The sequence below is a fragment of the Capsicum annuum genome, chromosome 6 (genome assembly GCF_002878395.1).
Source record: "Capsicum annuum cultivar UCD-10X-F1 chromosome 6, UCD10Xv1.1, whole genome shotgun sequence".
NCBI lineage: Eukaryota > Viridiplantae > Streptophyta > Magnoliopsida > Solanales > Solanaceae > Capsicum > Capsicum annuum.
Window position 1 is genome coordinate 200,895,307 of NC_061116.1, and position 21,316 is coordinate 200,916,622.

Here is a 21,316-nt window from a genome sequence, read left to right on the forward strand (position 1 = left end):
ACATATATATATATGGATGGATAGTATAGAGAGAGAAAGAGATGGGAGCAACGGGCATAGATAAATAGATAGACAGTTCGTGCATTTCATGGGTACGTATACTAGTATATTTTAAAAGAAAAAGTAAAGTTAAAAGTGTGAAGAGGACTGTCAAACGTAAAGAAAAGAAAAAATTGGGGCTGTTCTCGTATTGAAGGGGGTATTGGTGCCATACATAATTTCAATTCGCTGTCCATTCCCAGTTCTGATCGCCCTCCATCCTAGGGTTTGGTTTGTCTATCAATTCATTGTTATGTCGTCACCGTCACCTTCACCGCCACCGCCATCGCTACCAGAAAGGACACCGGCTGAGATCTGAATCCAGACATCTGATTTCTCGAATGAATTATTGGAATCCTCGAATGAATCTGATTTGGAGCCGTCCGTGAAGAAGAAAAAGGTTAATGAGGAGGAGGAGGAGGGTGATGCATCGAGCAACTACGTAAGATTGGATCCTTTACCAATGGAGCATGATTATGAGAACTGTTGCTGCAAGCTTAATATGCCAGATTCAGATGATGAGAATGTGATAGATAAAGAATGCTGGAACAAGTATCTCCAACAACTCAATGAGAGTGAGGTATCTATGCTTATTTTCATCAAATTATATATACTATTTGTGTTTATCCTTGATTTCTCTCTGCCTGCCTGTTGTTGTTGGTTATCTTTGTGTTACTAATTGTGAAACCACATGTGGGATTATACTAGGTTTATTTTCTCTATTTTTAGTGTTTACACATCGTGGTTCTATGAAGTTGGGTTGAGCACCATGAGGTCTCACGTTCAATTCCCAACAGATACAAAACGCTAGGTAGTGATTTCTTTCCCATCTGTTTTAGCCTTGGTGGACCGAATTACCAGGGTATTAACTATTGCTGGTGGGAGGTGGTATGGCGTGAAATTAGTTGAGGTGACCTGGACACCACTGGTATCTGAAAAGAAAAAAAACTCTATAATCTCACCAATTCAATGTAGTTATATGGGTAAGATGAAAACACAGGGCTCGCTTCTCCATTAGGTATATAATCTTATTCATTAAATGAGCATTCTCAACAACAGAGCTCGTAACATTTCTGAAGCAGTAGTTTTAACAGAAGTGAAGGGACCTTTGTGTTGTTGCTTGTTGTAAAGGTCTATACACCAACCAATACTCTTATCTCAACTAATCAAACTTATCTTGATTTTGACATGACAAGCTTTGGTCAAGTCTACACACCAATTATCACACTAACAGACTTTTCGCTCCCCTCTGAGAATTTAAATTTACTATAAAAAATTATTGTTAGGCATAACATTCTCAAAGTGAATTTTTCTGCATTACGTAGGATAGTTATAGTGCGTGGCAATAGGGTCTAGATGACTAGCAGAGACTTGGGACTGTGACGTTTTCAACAGAAAATTATCAAACAATATTGTATTAAGCTTGGACCTTTCTATGAAATGTCTTGACTTGAGAATTTGGATTTTTGATATTTTCCAGTATTCTTTGATTTTTGGGCAACGACTCGTACATTGACTTGATTTTTTTTCCAATTACTTCACCTCATACTATCAAGTGATATGAAATCCAACTACAACAAACTTTCTATTACAATCACGGAGTAAATATCTACAAAGTTAGGGTAAGGGGAGGGTAAGCGACAAAGCAACATGATATCGTTAAAAGAAAAATTATCCCGTTGATATATATCATTTGAAGTTGAATGGAAGTTGGAAGAGGACTCAAACTTGTGTGTACTTTTCAAGCATTTGCTTTAATTGGACTTATAGTACTCCTTGAGCTAGTCCGCTGTTGTTTTCCTACACGGTATGGTGTACAAGGTCTGTATCTAATGGCTCAAAAGAGTCCAACCAGTGTATATGGAACCAAATCACTCTAAGAGTAACAGAAGAATACTGTGTGCCTAGAAGCCATAGAGTTGTTAAATAAGGAGAGAAATTTAGAGGAATGGTGGAAGAGATGTTCACTGAGTCAAGTTCAAGCTCTCTTAATTCGGTCAAGTTCTTAAGGAGTAGTTCAAAATCATAAGGCCCGAGTGTAAGCCCATATGGATCGCGAGTCCATATACGAAGAACATATAATTTAGAGGCGAGAGATTTCTGTGGATTAGACCTGTAAAACTTGAACGCGACAAATCAAGATGCGTCAAGCTAGAAAACTCACCAAAGTTAGGTAAAATGAGTGATCCAGAGAGATTATTATAAGATAAATCAAGACTTTTGAGACGGGAGAGAACAGGCTACTGTTGGAATGAAATTTGCCTTGAAGTGAACTGCAAATGAGGTCAAGCTCAATTATTTGTCCCGTCGTCTCGTCACAATGAACTTCATTCCATGAGCAACAATCTGTGTTCTTGTTCCATGAAAGCGTTCTTGGATATGACTGAATCAATTGGCCTGTCATGTTCAAACAAAAACCAGAAGCATTAGGATTAATGATAAACATATGCTTGAATTGTAGCAAAGCATGAGCTCGATCTGTGGGGCACAAATGAGGTAAGGATGAGGAGAAAGCAAGTTGACAGAGAAAGGGATATAGCATAAAAAATACAAGTTTTTCACAACCCATTGCTGCACTAAAATGATCAAAACTAATTAAGTTGGTAGAGAAGAAATCAAGAAATTTTTGCTTTGTGCTGCTATTCAATAATTTGATGAGGTATATATAGTAAAAATTAAGCAAAGAACAACTTCCAACTTCAACTGGCTAACTCTATTATTCATTATGTCTTTAGCTGGATTTAGAATGAAACTTGAAAACTGGAAAAATCATCTCTCCAATTGCATACCTATACCTGGTTCATGTTTTATATTGATTGTTTCCAAGTTTACTTTCATCTGTTGTTGTTTATTGCATTTAGTCTGTCACAATATTTTGTGGTGGTTACATTCCACTTAATTATTAGTTGCTATGTTTTCCCTTCTTCCATGCCTACTTTGATTTGATGTCTAAGGTCTCGGCACACTCTACCCTCCTCAGACCCCACTTGTGGGTATGTTATTGTTGTTGCTTATGTGGTTGGGTCCTTGACATATTTTGTATCCATAACTTGTTCTTGTGAGGGCCATTGTGCTCTCCTTTCCTCAAGACTTGGCACATCAATACGGTTTATATCTCTGGACAGTCTCAGGGAGATTATAGTATTGAGTTTAATGAAACTAAAATTTTTTTGGATTTATATCTCTAATTGTTGCTGTTGGTTCTGTTTGCTGCTGCTATTGCGCTGATTGCTCAGCCGAGAGTCTTTACGGAACAAACTCTTTATGTGAGGTTTAATTGCTCAACTTTTCTCCTTTAATTGTTTTGTGCTTTCTATTGTTACTATTCTTATGCCTAAAATGAGCGGTGTCATTCTGTAGGAAGTAGTTTTTTTTTTTTTAGTATAGCACATTGGAGCATGCCATGCATCAAATTGTCTTTCCACCTTTATATTTATGTACAGATATTCATGGCTTTCCTTTCTCCTTTTTATTGTATAATTTCTGTCATATAATCTAGTTTCTCTTGTAGTTAATAGTGTTCCAATATGCTCGCGTATGTCAGAACTGCGGGAAAGATTGATTCTGCTTGGTGGGTATGCTAATTTTTTTTTCTTTTAAAAAAACAAATGTGAAAAACAACACCATTTTAAGTGGTTCTTACAAGCAAATACATTCTTGGATACTTGTCTGGTATAACCTCTGCACCTTTTTTCCAAAGCTTATTTCTTACAAGAACATACTGGTTGCAATGCGTGATGTTTGTCTCTAATTGGTTGCCTTTTACTTTGATAGGGATTTGACATTAAAGATTATCCTGGTCATTTTCCAGCAACTGCCGTATTCCCCAGTCCAAACTACTTGAAAATTCCTGAGAATCTGCACTTAAGATTCTAAGAGCTACAATAAGAGATTTGTATGCTCTTGTGACACTTCCCATTGTCTTACTGCTTGTTCTTTTTCTTGTTTTCTCCAGAAAGCTGACAAAGATCCTGTGTGTTCAATTTAGGGAACTAAATATGAGGTCAATGAGATTCTCAAGGTTAATCGAGATGAGTGCGGCACATACTTAATTTTCTATCTTACCTTTACGGTTACAAATGGCGAGAAGGAATATTTTCAAGCTAAGGTGGTGAGGCGTATGGGTGGATCTTTGTGTTTCTTAATCGTTAGGCCAAGGGTAATGAATGAAATCTGCTATACATGCTGCATCACATTATGAAGCTCATTTTTGTTTTGTCAAGTTCATCTAGTAATTCGTTCTTCCTTTGGTTTATTTTTAATTCTTATACTAACTCTCTCTTGTGCTTTTATTTTGGCGAATAGAGCTTTGGGCATATAGTGGATGTGAAGGCTCTGCATCGTTTTGGCTCAGGTTCAAGCTTTAGTTTTGCGTTAACAGCTCTTGTCAGTGTTGGACACTGTTTCTAGTAAATTGTGGCTTTGTTTTAAGTTAGTTTGTCATCATGGTTCAGTTGCTAGTAAAAATCGAGGAGTTGGAGATTTTTTAAACATATATGAGCGAAATACTAAAAAATGAGGATTTTTTTGAGATTTTCTGTGTGTTAACTTATGGATCAATAGGGGGTTCGATCGTCGGAGTGCGTTTTGAGCAAACTTTCTTGGGCCCTCACCTAACAACTAATTAAATGTAACGTTTTTTTTGTGGGGGGGGGGGGGGGGGGGGGGGGGGGGGTTTTTTTTTTGCCATATGAGCAAAATGCTAAAAACTAAGGATTTTTGGGAATTTTTTGTTTGTGTTAATTAGCATATGGATTGTGTTGGTTTGGGGGGTTGGCGGAGATTTTTTAAGCCATATGAGCGAAATTTGAAAAACTAAAGATTTTTTTGTGATTTTTCATATGTGGTAGCCTATAAGGGGTCCTATCGTTGGAGTGCATTTTGAGCAAAATTTCTTGGGCGCGCCCATTACAACTTATTAATGGACCGTGTTGGTATGGGGGGTAGGGGAGTGGTAGAACGAGGTTTTTTAATCCATATAAGCGATATACGAAACACTGAATATTCTTTTGCGATTTATTGTGTGTGTTAGCCTATGGATCGATGGGGTTTGCAATCGCCAAAGTGAATTTTGGGCAAAACTTCTTTGGGACACTCCTGACGACCTATTACATCGATCGTGTTGTTTAGGGGGTAACTCGAGGTTTTTTTAAGCCATATGAATGAAATAGGTAAAAATGAAAATTCTCATCTGTCGGATTGATAATTGATCTGTCCGTATATAGGTTGGATCGATAATCAATTTGTCGGATTGATAATCGATCCGTCCATATATAGGTTGGATCGACAATTGATTTATCGGATCGGCAATCGATCTATCTATATAACGATCGGATAGATAGTAGATCTGTCTAAAAAATAAGTCATTTCCCTAGAAGAAGAAAAAAAAAGAGAGAAATAAAGAGAAAAAATTGTAATCTGTTTAATTTAAAGAAGACTTGGAAAGGCCAAAGATCCCCGTCTTTTATTCCAACCCAAATCTGTACAAAAAAAAAAAGGTCCAGTCCAAACAAAAACGGGAGGCCATTTTCCTATTAAATACTACTCCCTCCGTTTCAGAATAAGTGAATCGTTGGGGTATTTATTGATATTTCAAAATAAGTGAATCATTGAATTTTTTTTCAAATTTACCCTTATGATTTGATAATCAATTAATTTTTGAAAAGGTATTACAAGGTTAGTTTTTTCTTTTTTTAGGGGTAAAAATGGGAAGTTGTGCTAAATTTATATCTTTAATGCTTTTTTTTTAATTTGTGTGCCAAAATTCAACAATTCATTTATTATGAAACGGAGGAGGGAGTAAGTTTTAAGTTTAAAATTATTCATTTTCAAACTTGATGTAGGAAAAAACAAGAGAAAATACATAATTACCCCACTGATGTTGGTCGAGATTTGCAAAAAGACACCTAAACTTTAACTTCGACCTATTACCCCACGATTCTTCTTTATTTCATTGCAAACACACCATTTTGATCCCCTGCGTGTACAACGCTCCATAGGTGCGTGAAAGGGCTCAAATTTGTCTTTTTGACCAATAAAAAGGTTCCACGTGTAAATAATAAATATATAATTTATATTTTTTTTAAACAAAAAAATTTAATATTTATTTATTTATTTAAATCACCATCCCCCTCCCCCTCCCCCAACCCACCCTTTCTTCTTCAACACCTTCAACACCATTAAAGCTTCATTGAAGCTTTTTTTTTTTTAAATATCATTAAACCTCCATTAAAGCTCAACACAATGTCTTTTTCAACACCATTAAAGCTCCATTGGACGTCGGGGGAGGGGGTGCTAGATGGGGTGGGGTGGGGGAAGAGGGGGTGGGGTGTTAAATTAAAAAAAAGTAAAATTTTATTAAAAAAATAAAAAAAATATAAATTAAACGTATTTGACACGTGTCACCACCTAATTGGTGCGTGTGTTCACTCTCTTTGTTGTGACTGAGATTCAGTGAAAAATGGTGTGTTTGCAATGGATTAAGTAAGAATCGGGGGTAGTAGGTCAATTCAAAGTTTAGGTGTCTTTTTGAAAATCTCGACCAATATCAGTGGGTAATTATGTATTTTCTCAAAAAACAAAAATAATGTAAGTTTTGGGGGCAAAGAGTTATTAAAAAAAAGTTACCTCTATTTAAAGTGTTTTTTCTCTAATTGGTGCCATACATACACCATTCTCAGCTCTCAGCTCTCTCCTCTCTAGGTTAGGTTTTGGTTTGTCGATTTGTTGTGATGTTGTCCGAGCAACCGTCACCGCTGCGGCTGCCTCCGCCACTACGTCTACCACCACCACCTCCACATCCGACACCAACTGATATCGGAATCATGACGGATGATTTCTCGAGTGAATCATTCGAATACTCATATGTTTTGAGTGTTTCGGATTCGGAGTTGGAATCGGAGGTGAAGAAGCAAAAGCTTAATGATAATGAGAAGGGGAAGACGATGATTCGAGCGACTCCAAAAAAATTGGATCCTTTACCAATGACGCCTGATATGGAAGATTCAGATGATCAATTTGTGATTGACGATGATGGCTGGAAGAAGTATTCTCAACAGCTACGAGAAAGTGAGGTATCTAATGCTTTTCTCTATGTTTAATTCTTCATCAAATAATAATATTCATGTTTACGCTCGTCAATATGGTTTATAGCTCTGAACAGACGACTTAGGGAGATTATCATTGGATGTATTGAGTTTAATGAAACTCAGTGAGAAATTTTTTGTTGGTTCTGTTTGTTGTTGCTATTGCTGCTGATTGTTCAGCCGAGGATCCTTACGGAACATCTAATTTGATTTGCTCCAGCCTTCGCATCATTAGTTAAATAGGTTGGGAAAGTTCAACATTTCTGAAGGAGGGAGCGTAAACTGTCAATAGACCCTAATTTATAGCTTGATCCTTACATTATCAAGTGAGAGATGAGAACTCTTCATTACATTGAATGGATTTGGCTTGTAATACAATCTCATATCACCAACTGGAAATGTCCCCAAGACCTAACTAAAAAAACGAAGTTAATATCTAATAAAGAAGCAAGTTGGATGAAATAATTTTTATTTTATGTGACAATTCATTCAGTCAAGGGCATTGTTGAACCAGTGACACCATCTTCGAAGATCATGATATCAATACTAATGGAATCCAAATAAGCAAACTCACAACGTTGCTCACTTAAGCTCTTAGGCTTTTCCTTTAAGCGCTTCCAATCTTGTTCTTGGATAACATTGCTTTCATTTGAACTAGAGGCTGCACTATGCCAACCCCATTGAGCGAAACAAATGGTTTGGATGTGTCACTGCAAAATTACACAATGCCTACTGACTTTTTGATGCCTAATCAACATGACTAAATTTTGCTGTTAAAAAGATCTTTTTCTTCTTCAAATCATTTTCAAGAGAAGCGCATCAACAAAATTGTTTTAAACACAGTGCATAATCCTTTGGGTTGACAAAGACAAATAGCAAGCTACACAATTCACACATACACAAAAAAGAAAGACATTTAGAATGACTCTTCTGATGTCAAAATTCTAATGGAAGATTATTGAAGTACGGGAAGTCATAGTCAAAAAGCAATAGTCAGTGTCAAACCCACCTATTCTTTCATCATTTCTCTTCATTTGCAATTGGATACCGTAGATTATACACCAACGAACACTTGATTTTACCATAGCCATGGTACCCCATCCTTTCCCCAGCTGTTCTGAGCAAGATAATAATCTTGTCCATCTTCGTTCATGCCAAACCCAATGTTAAGCATGTTGTGTGTTCTGTCCTTCTCACCTTTGGCTAAACTTTCCTCTCTCTTTAATCTCTCTATCCATCGGTCCCATATAAACGCTCTAATTTACACAGCGTTGGTAAACATAAACAGCAAGTAACATTCAATATTTTTGAAAAATTGATAGAATAAATTAATTTAAACCTGTCCGACGTGATTCTCAAGGCTTTTATAAGACTTAATTAAGTATGTGATTGGCTGCCTTTTTATGTTCTCTTCGATTTGGTCTTTAGACAGTCTATGAATATTAATGTCTTCATATCCAGCAATTTTCACCTTTTCTGCATAAAAAGCAAATAAAATCATTAATGCAGACTCCTAAATTCTCTTCCAATTTCGACCCCCATTTCGAGGCACTCAACCTCGTGACTCACAAAATACTTAAACCAAGAATTCACCAAACAAGGACACTAGCACAGACAAAGGACAATCAGAATATTACTACAAATTTTGGTAATTCTCTGAGAACTAAAACTGTTGTTCAAATTCGCCACAGACTGATGAGGTTTAGAGGTTGAGTTGATGAACAGAATTTTGGCTCAAATAAGGCTTAGCTTATGGATAAGGGTACTCGTAACAATATCCTAGCAGTTCTTGATACTTCTTCTGATAACAATAGCTCAGAAAGCTCTACACTTAGATCCAACTGATCAGTCCTTGCAACAACAAGAGACACCTTTAAGATGATTTCTTTTTCGGAGATCAAACAATATAAGCAATCATACATACCATTTCTTCTGCGCATTCGCATCTGCCTCTTCTCATAGCGTATGGATATTCATCTTCTTCTGCAATGCCCTTTTCAACTGCAAACCTATATGCCTTAGAACAGCTACCTCCGTACGTTTCGATAAGGGGACGACAACCTTTTTTCTTTTAATGGATTCAACTGTCGATATTATCGGCACCAATAGAAGTATATGCCCGCAGTACCCTGAAACATAAGTAATTAAACAAAACATATAATAACAATGTTAAGAGTAATAATAATATAATAAAAAAATGATACGTACGAGTTTTTCTCTGATTTTGGGTGCGGAGAAGGCACTTTTTTTCAACCCAAGAAAAGGTAATCTGAAAAATAAAGAATATCTTAACATTTGAATCCAAGGTAAAAAGTTTACATACTATGTAAATTTCAGAGTATTAAGGTATATCCTATCAAACTGATAAGCCATAGTTCAATCAGGTGCGGCCAAAATTATTCAGCTATTAGTCGGTCTAGATTCTAGACATTATATTCTACCAGAATCTTCTCTTTGATATTTCTTAATATATTTAGCGCCTAAGTATGTAATAAGTACTCAAGATATTCCCTATTATGACTTGGAATAGTTACATCCCTTTTAACTTTCCTTCTGTGTGATTCTTGAGAAATACACTCCCTACTGATACTGATTAGTCTCATATAGGGACAGTCAATGCAAGAACTTAATGTAGTTCATTACTACTAAAAATGATCAAAAATAAGAAAGTTAAATGATACATTACCTTTTGGAAGAAAGACTTCTTCCTAAGTACACAACCAAGTCCCACTCGGGACGCATCACAATACACCACAAACCCCTTTACACCCTCGGGAAGGGTCAAAACAGGTGCAGTAGTCAACTTGTCTTTCAGCTTCTCAAAACTAGTCTCACAAGTGTTAAGACCACACAAACTTCACTTTTTTCTTTGCTAACTTAGTGAGTGGAGCAGCTATGGAAGGAAAAACTCTCTACAAACCTTCTGTAATAACCCACCAAACCCAAGAAGCTCCGAATGTCGGTTGGAGTTGTGGGTCTGGGCCATTTTCTTACTGCCCCAACCTTTTAGGGATCAACCTTAATCCCGTCACTAGACACAATATGTCCCAAGAAAGCAATAACATTAAGCTAGAATTCACACTTGGAAAATTTTGCATACAACTTATGATCTTTGAGAGTCTGAAGGATGATTCAGAGGTGATTGGCATGGTCTTCCTCACTCTTAGAATAAATTAAGATGTCATCAATGAAAACTATGACAAACAGGTCGAGGAACTGATGGAACACGCTATTCATTAGTCAACCCGATGGACATGACCAGGAATTCATAATGACTGTATCGGGTTTGGAAAGCTATTTTGGAAATGTCTGACTCTCTAACCTTATCCCTAACGAAGGTTTATCTTTGAGAAGTACTTAGCACCCTAAAGTTGGTAAAAAAGATCACTCCTAGGAAGAGGATATTTATTTTTAACAGTGACCTTATTCAACGGGCGGTAATCTATGCACATACGAAGGGAACCATCTTTCTTTCGCACGAAAAGCACAGGTGCACCCCAGGGGGAAACACTAGGACGGATAAAACTTTTTAGGACGGATAAAACTTTTGTCTAGAAGGTCTGTTAGCTATTCTTTCAACTCTTTCAGTTCTGCAGGAGCCATTCTATATGGCGGAATAGAAATGGGACGGGTGTCTGGCAATAAATCAATACGAAAATCTATCTCCCTATCAGGTGATATTCCTGGAAGATCATCGGGAAAGACTTCTGGAAACTCTTTCACCACAGGGACTGACTGAAGAGACGGACTTCCGATATTGGAATCTTTAACCCGAATAAGATGGTACAAACAACCTTTGGAAATAAGTTTACGGGCCCTGAGGTAGGATATAAAGTTCCCTCTAGGTGCTAAAGAGTGCCCTTCCCACTCTATCACGGGTTCATGAGGGAAAGAAAAAGTAACCTCTCGAGTTCTATAATCTAGCGTGGGATAACATGAATGGAGCCAGTCCATTCCTAGGATAGCATCAAAATCAACCATATCAAGCTCTATGAGGTCTGCCACAGTATCCCGACCAAAAACAGACAACACAATTTTTATACACCCTCCTAACTACAACAGAATCACCCACAGAAGTGGAAACAGAGAAAGGTTCTACAATCACTTCGAGGTCAAACCCAAAACCAATGGCCACATATGGGGTCACATAATACAAGGTAGACCCGGGATCAAGCAATACATAAATATCACGGGAAAAGATTTGTAACGTACTGGTGACTACGTCTGGTGAGGCTTCTGCCTCCTAGCGGTTGGACAAAGCATACAACCGATTGCGACCGCTTTCGGTAGCTGAAGTGGCGCCCTTTTGAGGTGGTGGTGGTGCGGAAGAATTAACCTTTGATTTAACACCACTAACATTCCCCCTAGTAGATGGACAATCTCTCTGGAACTGACCCGACTGACCACATGAATAACATACAAGTGTGCCCAACTGACACCTCCCTGGGTGATGCCTTCCGCAAGTCTCACACCGTGGAAAAGTATGATGTTGCTGAGCCATACTGCCCTGTGACTGGGTATCCTGAGCTCTGGATCCATGGTTAGTTTGAAAACTCTACGATGCGATCGTCTGTCAACTGGTGGTTTGGGCGCTAGGGCGTTGGCTGCAGACTGTGCATTACCCCAAAACTTTTTCTTCTGCCATCTGTTACCCCAATTACCACTCTGTGGCTGATTGTGGTTCTGCTCTATTGGCCTGACCCTCTTGGCCTGCCTATCCTTCTCTCTTGCCTCAGTAACTTTCTTTTTTTGATCCTCTACCTGAAGCATATGAACTGACAATCTAGAGAAATTCATATCCCGATTCAACATTGCTCCCTTGAATTCAAGCACCAAGTCATCCGAAAGACCGGATGCAAATGTCTAGAATCTAGTAGAATACAATGTCTAGAATCTAGACCGACTAATAGCTGAGTAATTTTGGAAGCACCTGATTGAACTATGAAATTTCAAAACTTAGGAAGAAGCCTTTCTTCCAAAAGGTAATGTATCATTTAACTTTTTTATTTTTGATCATTTTTAGTAGCAATGAACTACATTAAGTTCTTGCATTGACTGTCCCTACATGAGACTAATCAGTATCAGTAGGGAGTGTATTTCTCAAGGATCACACAGAAGGAAAGTTAAAAGGGATATAACTATTCCAAGTTATAATAGGGAATATCTTGAGTACTTATTACATACTTAGGCGCTAAATATATTAAGAAATATCAAAGAGAAGATTCTAGTAGAATACAATGTCTAGAATCTAGACCGACTAATAGTTGAATAATTTTGGCAGCACCTGATTGAACTATGGCATATCAGTTTGATAGGATATACCTTAATACTCTGAAATTTACATCGTATGTAAACTTTTTACCTTGTATTCAAATGTTAAGGCATTCTTGATTTTTCAGATTACCTTTTCTTGGGTTGGAAAAAAGTGCCTTCTCCGCACCCAAAATCAAAGAAAAACTCGTGCGTATCATTTTTTTTATTATATTATTATTACTCTTAACATTGTTATTATATGTCTTGTTTAATTACTTATGTTTCAAGGTACTGCGGGCATATACTTCTATTGGTGCCGATAATATTGACAGCTGAATCCATTAAAAGAAAAAAGGTTGTCGTCCCCTTATCGAGACGTACGAAGGTAGCTGTTCTAAGGCTTACAGGTTTGCAGTTGAAAAGGGCATTGCAGAAGAAGATGAATATCCATACTCTATGAGAAGAGGCAGATGCGAATGCACAGAAGATGTATGATTGCGTATATTGTTTGATCTCTGAAAAAGAAATCATCTTAAAGGTGTCTCTTGTTGTTGCAAGGACTGATCAGTTGGATCTAAGTGTAGAGTTTTCTGAGCTATTGTTATCAGAAGAAGTATCAGGAACTGCTGGGATATTGTTAAGAGTACCCTTGTTCATAACCTGAGCCTTATTTGAGCCAAAATTCTGTTCATCAACCCAACCTCTAAACCTCATCAGTCTGTGGCAAATTTGAACAAATAACAGTTTTAGTTCTCTGAGAACTACCAGAATTTGTAGTAATATTCTGATTGTCCTTTGCCTGTGCTAGTTTCCTTGTTTGGTGAATTCTTGGTTTGAGTATTTTGTGAGTCACGAGGTTGAGTGCCTCGAAGTGGGGGTCGAAATTGGAAGAGAATTTAGGAGTCTGCGGTAATGATTTTATTTGCTTTTTATGCAGAAAAAGGTGAAAACTGCTGGATATAAAGACATTAATATTCATAGACTGTCTAAAGACCAAATCGAAGAGCACATAAAAAGGCAGCCAATCACATGCTTAATTAAGTCTTATAAAAGCCTTAAGAATCACGTCGGACAGGTTTGAATTAATTTATTCTATCAATTTTTCAAAATAATTGAATGTTACTTACTGTTTATGTTTACCAAAGCTGTATAAATTAGGGCGTTTATATGGGACCAACGGATAGAGAGAGGAAAGTTTAGCCAAAGGTGAGAAGGACAGGACACACAACATGCTTAGCGTTGGTTTTGGCATGAACGAAGATGGACAAGATTATTATCTTGCTCAGAACAGTTGGGGGAAGGATGGGGTACCATGGCTATGGTAAAATCAAGTGTTCTTTGGTGTATAATCTACGGTATCCAATTGCAAATGATGAAAGAATAGGTGGGTTTGACACTGACTGCTGCTTTTTGACTATGACTTCCCGTACTTCAATAATCTTCGATTAGAATTTTGACGTCAGAAGACTCATTCTAAATGTCTTTCTTTTTTGTGTATATGTGAATTGTGTAGCTTGCTATTTGTTTTTGTCAACCCAAAGGATTATGCACTGTGTTTAAAACAATTTTGTTGATGCGCTTCTCTTAAAAATGATTTGAAGAAGAAAAAGATCTTTTTTTTAACAGCAAAATTTAGTCATGTTGATTAGGCATCGAAAAGTCAGTAGGCATTGTGTAATTTTGCAGTGACACATCCAAACCACTTGTTTCGCTCAATGGGGCTGGCATAGTGCAGCCTCTAGTTCAAATGAAAGCAATGTTATCCAAGAACAATATTGGAAGCGCTTAAAGGAAAAGCCTAAGAGCTTAAGTGAGCAACGTTGTGAGTTTGCTTATTTGGATTCCATTAGTATTGATACCATGATCTTCGAAGATGGTGTCACTGATTCAACAATGTCCTTGGCTGAATTGTCACATAAAATAAAAATTATTTCATCCAACTTGCTTCTTTACTTGATATTAACTTCATTTTTTTAATTGGGTCTTGGGGACATTTCCAATTGGTGATATGAGATTGTATTACAAGCTGAATCCATCCAATGTAGTGAAGAGTTCTCATCTCTCATTTGATAATGTCAAGGGTCAAGCTATAAATTAGGGTCTATTGACAAAGTTTATGCTCCCTCCTTCAGAAATGTTGAACTTTCCGAACCTATTTTAACTAATGATGCGAAGGCTGGAGCAAATCAAATTAGACATTCCAGCATTTGGATCCTTTACCAATGACGCCTGATATGAAAGATCCAGATGATCAATTTGTGATTGATGATGATGGCTGGAAGAAGTATTCTCAACAGCTACGAGAAAGTGAGGTATCTAATGCTTTTCTCTATGTTTATTCTTCATCAAATAATAATATTCATGTTTACGCTCGTCAATATGGTTTATAGCTCTGAACAGACTACTTAGGCAGATTATTATTGGATGTATTGAGTTTAATGAAACTCAGTGAGAAATTTTTTGTTGGTTCTGTTTGTTGCTGCTGCTGATTGTTCAGCCGAGGATCCTTATGGAACAAACTCTTCACACCACACCAAAATACATAAATTTTAAAACTTTTCCCAAATAGGTTCTAATTTCTCAGTAAATATCTTTATCGCATTAGTTTGCTAACTCGATATATAATTTTTTCCATTAAGCTGCTGGCAGGCTTTCTTTATCAATGGCATTTGAAACTATGTTAGATAAAGGATCTCGAGAAGGGTATTATGAAAAGATAGTGAAGGAAGACATTAATGGATATCCTAACTTAACATAAAAGAAGATATTAAAGTACTTCAAGAAAAGAGTTTATAATAGGCTTACTCTTGTTTTCTAGCTTTAACTTTTTTTTGTTTCTTTCGAAGGCATCATATGGATGCCAAAAAACAACAACATCCATTAAACAACATGCCAAACGTGAGGTTTAATCGCTCAACTCTGCTCCTCCAATTGTTTTGCGATTTCAACTTTACAATCTCTAGGCCCTGAACTGAAGTGGTGTAATTCTGTAGGAAGTGGCTTTTTACTATAGCAAATTAATAGAAGAAAAGGGGGAATTCGCCAAAAGTTTGAGAAAAAATTGGAGCGTGCCATTCATCAATATTTTTGGATTTATATCTCTAATTATTGTTGTTAGTACTGTTTGTTACTATTATACTAATTGTGCAGCCGAGAGTATCTACTAAACAAACACTTTACACCCCACCCCACCTACCTGTGGGATTACACTATGTTGTTGTTGTTGTTGTTGTTGTTGAAAATAGGAAGATTTATCAACATAGTTACCTAAGAAAATAACACCTCATAGGGAACTGAATGGTGATACCAAGTATTATAGTATGGGAACTTTGGAAGAGAAGGAACACTAGCAAACATGAAGGAAAGAAGGCAAGTTTTCAAAGAATTCTGCATAATGTTGTTAGAACAGTGCATATGCTGTTAAAAGTCAGAAATCCTAAAAGAATTTTTACAGGCAATTGGCCAAGAATTCTTAGGGAAGTGGGAAGCATAAAGCCGATGATGAAATATACTAAAGTTTATTGGGAATTTCCACCAAGAGGATGGGTCAAGTACAATACAGATGGTGCATCAAGAGGGTTTCAAGAGGCAACCCTGGGTTAAGCTCTTATGCCTTTTGTTTAAGGGATGAGCATGGAGATATAATTTATGCAGAAGCGGCTAAATTACATGAGACAACAAACACAATAACAGAAGCTTTAGCAGTATTGAAGGCCACTACACATTGCAAGCAAGCAGGATATAATCAGGTATTCAGTCAGACAGATTCCATGCTTATTAAGAAAGTTTTAAGCAGAGAAGAATATTTACAGACATTGTAGCAGATATCGAGGAGAACATACAGGGCAAGCAAATAATTATACAGCATATTTACAGAGAAGGAAATAAATTAGCAGATTATCTAGTTAATCATGCTCCAGACACAGCTAATTGCAGATACGAGCACTTCCACATGTTGGATTCAGCTGGAAGGAAAATAGTCAACAGTGATAAATTATAGAGCCCTTACTTAAGAGTTTCATACAGCAAAGGATAAAAGGGCAAAGATGCTAAACGAAAAAGTGTGAAGCTTCCATGCAATTCACCATGGTTTTACCTACACAAAGAAAGGGTATGATGTGCTTGCAGCAGGAGACATAGATGTAAAAGGTACGAGCTTACCCAGTGATATGAAACAGCATCCAATGAGCAAAACACAGAGTTGTGACCATCGCCATCCAGAGAACACAACTTCAAAGATAAGAATAGTACATTTCACTGTTTTAAGGCTGGTACAGGAATGAATGAGATTCATTTACTCTTTAAAACTGTTGAAGTACATGCTGAAGAAGACAGAGGGATAACATTGATCATCCAGTGCAAGAGAAGGACAAAAGTGGAGTTTAATGAGGAGGCAACATTGTACAGGAGAGGGGGATGATTTAGGAAATAAGAAGGGCAAAATGAGAATTCTACTTTCTTTTACACGTAAGAGCAAGGAGGATGTGGAATTTGGCTTAATATTGGTCAGACGGATAGATTAGGATTTTTATCTAGTTTTTTTTTTTTTTCTTGGACAATTAGTCCGAGTGTGTAAGCTACTACCTAATTTTCATTTGCAATAAAGCCACAAATTTGTTTAAAAATAAAATAAAATTCTCATGACATTTCACAATTCAATATTCGGTCTCACCTCTCCATTAGGCAAAATGTGTTCTTATCCAATTGACTCTATAATTTTTTATGTCTTAGCTGGATTGAAATGAAACTTGGATGCTGGCAGGCTTTCTTTATCAGTGGCATTTGCAATGATGATAGATAAAGGAACTCAAATTGTTTTCCCAGAGATTTATATTTATATACAGATATTTATGGCTTTTTTTTCTCTTTTTATTGTATAATTTTTGTCATATAGTTTTAACTTTTCTTGTAGTTGATAGTGTCTGATATGCTCGCTTATGTCACAATTGTGGGAAAGATTGAATCTGCTTGGTGAATATGCTATACCGACAAGCAAATACATTCTTGGATACTTGCCTGAGACAACCTCTTCATCTTTTTCAAAGTTTACTACTCACTAGAACATATTAGTTGCAATAATTGATGTTTGTCTCTAATTGGTTTGCTTTTTACTTTGATAGGGATTTGACATTAAAGATTATCCTGGTGCGCATCCAGGGGTTACTGTATTCCCTAGGCCAAACTACTTGGAATGTCCTACTAATGTTTAAATGATGAAGGATTATGCTGCACAGGCACTTAAGATGTACAATCAGAAATTTGTATGCTCGTCACACTTCCTATTGTCTTTCTACTTGTTTCTCTAGAAAGCTGACAAAGTTCCCTTGTATTCATTTTAGGACACTAAATATGAGGTCAGTGATATTCTTTAGGTTAATGGAGATCGGTGGGGCATATACTTAATTTTCTATATTACCTTTACGGTTACAAATGACGAGAAGGAATATTTTTAAGCTAAGGTGGTACGACGTGTAGGTGGATCTTTGCGTTTCTCAATCGTTAGGCCAAGGGTAATGAAATCTGCTATACATGCTACATCACATTATGAAGCTCATTTTCGTTTTGTCAAGTTCATCTAGTTGTTCGTTCTTCCTTTGGTTTATTTTTAATTCTTCTACTAACTCTCTTGTGCTTTTATGTAGGCGAATGGAGCTTCTGGCATGTAGTGGATGTGAAGTCTGTGCATCATTTTGCCCCGGGTTCAAGCTTTAGTTTTGTGTTTACAGCTCTTGTCAATGTTGGACACTGTTTGTAATAAATTGTGCCTTTGTTTTAAGTTTGTTTGTCATCATGGTTTAGTTGCTGGTAATTGAAAGTGGTGGGATTATCTATGTCTAGTGTAGAAAGGAGGAAGAACAACTGTGTCTGAACTTTGTTATGACTTATGGAATTATGTTTAAGATAATTTTACTGTGATGTTTTATTATTCTATATCTCGTTTGGTTGAAGCATATTGCATTGGTTGATTCTTGAGATGAGACGTTTGTGGGGTTTGTTACCATTGCTAACAAAGAAAAGTGCCAAATTTGGGAAGACATTTTCAGTTTCTCAAGTAATATAATGACATGACTGCCGGATTGTATTAGTTGTCGAGGGCCCCTTAGCTGGGCGTGGTCATTTACCTCTCTATGATCTTACCCAATTAGAACCTTGTCCGCAAGATCCTGCGGGTGTAACTATGTTCCTATGCACTTCTTGAGCAAAGAAGCATGGAAAACAGGGCATATTTGAGCTAGCCGCATGAGGCAGCTCCAACTTGTAGGTTCGGATATGGAGTCTCCTTTGTTGCTGAAAACGCAGGGATTGCTGACAGAGTTTCACATAAGCCCTCAACGTCATCAAATTAGGGAAACAACCAGAGACAACAAGCATCTATATTTATAGTTTTGCAAAGCTAGAAAAAAAAGGGCATTCCGGTGCACTAAAGCTATCTCTCTGTACGGTATCCGCTTAAGAGCCACCACAATGGTGTATTGTACACAGCCTTACCTTGCTTTTGTACCAGAGGCTGCTCCAAGGCTTGAACCCGTTACCTCCTGGTCACATGATAGCAACTTTACCAGAACAACATAGTGCGGCAGAGTCTGAACAACATAGCCATGAATAATGTGTCCAATAGCTATATTTTTAATCCAAGTAGTATCATTCAAGAAATATATAGTTCAACATAATCAAACCTATGGTAAGTTGGAACCATTAGAGGAAAAAAAGTCTAAAAATGAAAGCTCGATTATGCAACGCATTACATATAGTTACGAAGCTAACTCTTGCTAGGTAGGAAGGACATCATATGGTATGATATTTGGAATTTCGGTATGGTAATTTTGCTATTTCTGTTTAGTTTGAAGGATCTAAATCACATGTTTATATTAATTGAAGGTTAATTATGCTTAGTTGAATAATACAAGGACCAAAACTAGAACAAACTTGTAACACAAGGACCAAAATCGCCAAAGCCATTTAATTAAAGCTTTTATAAAGGTTTAATATATTTAATGTAGGTTAACTTGGAGTCTAAGTAGGGTTGTTACGTAAAAAAAATCAAATATAAGTCAATTTTTCATCACGAATCCTGGTTTGCCATCACCGAAAACTTGGTTGCCGCAGCCAAGTGAATCGGAATCTGATTCCTCAAGCGAATCAGATTCCGAGCCTTCACCTGAGGATGGAATCTACACGGATGATTTTGGTTTCATGAGCGAATCGAATTCAGACTCAGATTCGGATTTGGATTCAGAGCAGAAGGTTGATGATGATGATGATGATGAGGGTGATGCATTGAGCGGCTACGTAAGATTGGAGCCTTTACCAATAGAGCATGATTATACAAACTGTACATATTGCAAGATTAGTATGGCAGATTCAAATTCAGATGATGAGTATGTGATTGATAAAGATTGCTGGAACAAGTATTTACAGCAGCTCAATGAGAGTGAGGTATCTTTTTTTATTTTCATCATATTATATATTTGTGTTTATTGTTGTTGTTGGTTCTATTTATGTTACTAATTGTGAAACCACATGTAGAATTATACTAGGTTTATTTTCTCTTTTTTTAGTGTTTACACATCGCGGTTCGATGAAGTTGGGTTGAGCACCATGAGGTCTCACGTTCAATTGGAGCATGCCATGCATCAAATTGTCTTTCCACTTTTATATTTATATACAGATATTCATGGTTTTCCTTTCTCCTTTTTATTGTATAATTTCTGTCATATAATCTAGTTTCTCTCAGATACTTGTCTGATACAACTTCTGCATTTTTTTTCGAAGCTTATATCTTACAAGAACATATTAGTTGCAATGCATAATGTTTGTCTCTAATTGGTTGACTTTTACTTTGATAGGGATTTGACATTAAAGATTATCCTAGTGGACATCCAGCGGCTACTGTATTCCCCATTCCAGCGTACTGGGAAATTCCTTCTTATGCTGAAACGATGAAGGGTTATGCTGCAAAGGCACTTAAGCTGTACAACGAGAAATTTGTATGCTCTTGTCACACTTTCCATTGTCTTTCTACTTGTTCTTTTTCTTGTTTTTACCAGAAAGCTGACAAAGCTCCCGTGTATTCATTTTAGGACACTAAATATGAGGTCAATGAGATTCTCAAGGTTAATGAAGATGAGTGCGGCACATACTTAATTTTCTATGTTACCTTTACGGTTACAAATGGGGAGAACGAATATTTTCAAGCTAAGGTGGTGAGGCGTAAGGGTGGAACTTTGCGTTTCCCAGTCGTTAGGCTAAGGGTAATGAAATCTGCTACACATGTCTTTTGTCATCTAGTAATTTGTTCTTCCATTGGTTTATTTTTAATTCTTATACTAACTCCCTCCCTCTCTCTCTTATGCTTTTTATGTAGGCGAATGGAGCTTTAGGCGTATAGTGGATGTGAAGTCTGTGCATTGTTCATCAGCCTGTCTGGATAGCCCGATCGATTTTCGGCCGAAAATCACGCCCGGAACCTGGGTTCATCCCAAAAACCGTGGATATAGCACACCGAAAATGGCTCGTTTGCACCATTTCACCGGTTTGACCCAACCAAACCGCCCAGAAAACCAAAATACCCATACTAGGTCGCTCCTCAGCCTGCCTGGGAAAGCCTAGTCAATTTTTGGCCAAAATCATGCCTGGACCCTAGTCCCACCCCCAAAATCGTAGGCAATAGCACATCTATTTGGCCCGAAAATGACTCGTTTATGTCGTTTCGCCCGTCTGACTAACCAAACCGCCTAGAAAACCAAGATGGCCTACACTAGGCTTCTCCTCAGCCTGCCTGGGGCAACCCAATTGATTTTTGGCCAAAATCACTGTCGGATCCCAGGCCTACCCCAAAACTGCGGGCTATAGCAAAGCAATTTGGCCCGAAAATGGCCTGTTTGCACCGTTTTCTTGTTTGACCAACCAAACCACCCAGAAAATCAAAATAGCCTATA

General features: G+C 37.2%; 1 protein-coding gene across 18 annotated transcripts; it reads left to right on the forward strand.

Annotated features, from left to right (window-relative positions):
• The first annotated feature begins 38 nt into the window (after window positions 1-38).
• Window positions 39-18,325, forward strand: LOC107872242. Of its 18 annotated transcripts, none has more exons than XR_007056683.1 (7): window positions 55-619; window positions 3,814-3,934; window positions 4,028-7,112; window positions 13,315-14,689; window positions 17,498-17,638; window positions 17,717-17,887; window positions 18,020-18,325. XR_007056683.1 is itself a non-coding variant. In XM_047413759.1 (6 exons), the coding sequence occupies exons 1-4, from the start codon at window positions 503-505 to the stop codon at window positions 17,503-17,505; spliced, it is 345 nt and encodes a 114-aa protein (XP_047269715.1). In that variant the 5' UTR covers window positions 55-502; the 3' UTR covers window positions 17,506-17,638; window positions 17,717-17,887; window positions 18,020-18,325. The 18 variants fall into 18 exon arrangements, 2 of the variants coding, with proteins under 2 accessions (XP_047269715.1, XP_047269714.1); XR_007056688.1 differs by having other exon boundaries at window positions 17,750-17,887; XR_007056687.1 differs by having other exon boundaries at window positions 17,498-17,622.
• The last annotated feature ends 2,991 nt before the right edge of the window (window positions 18,326-21,316 follow it).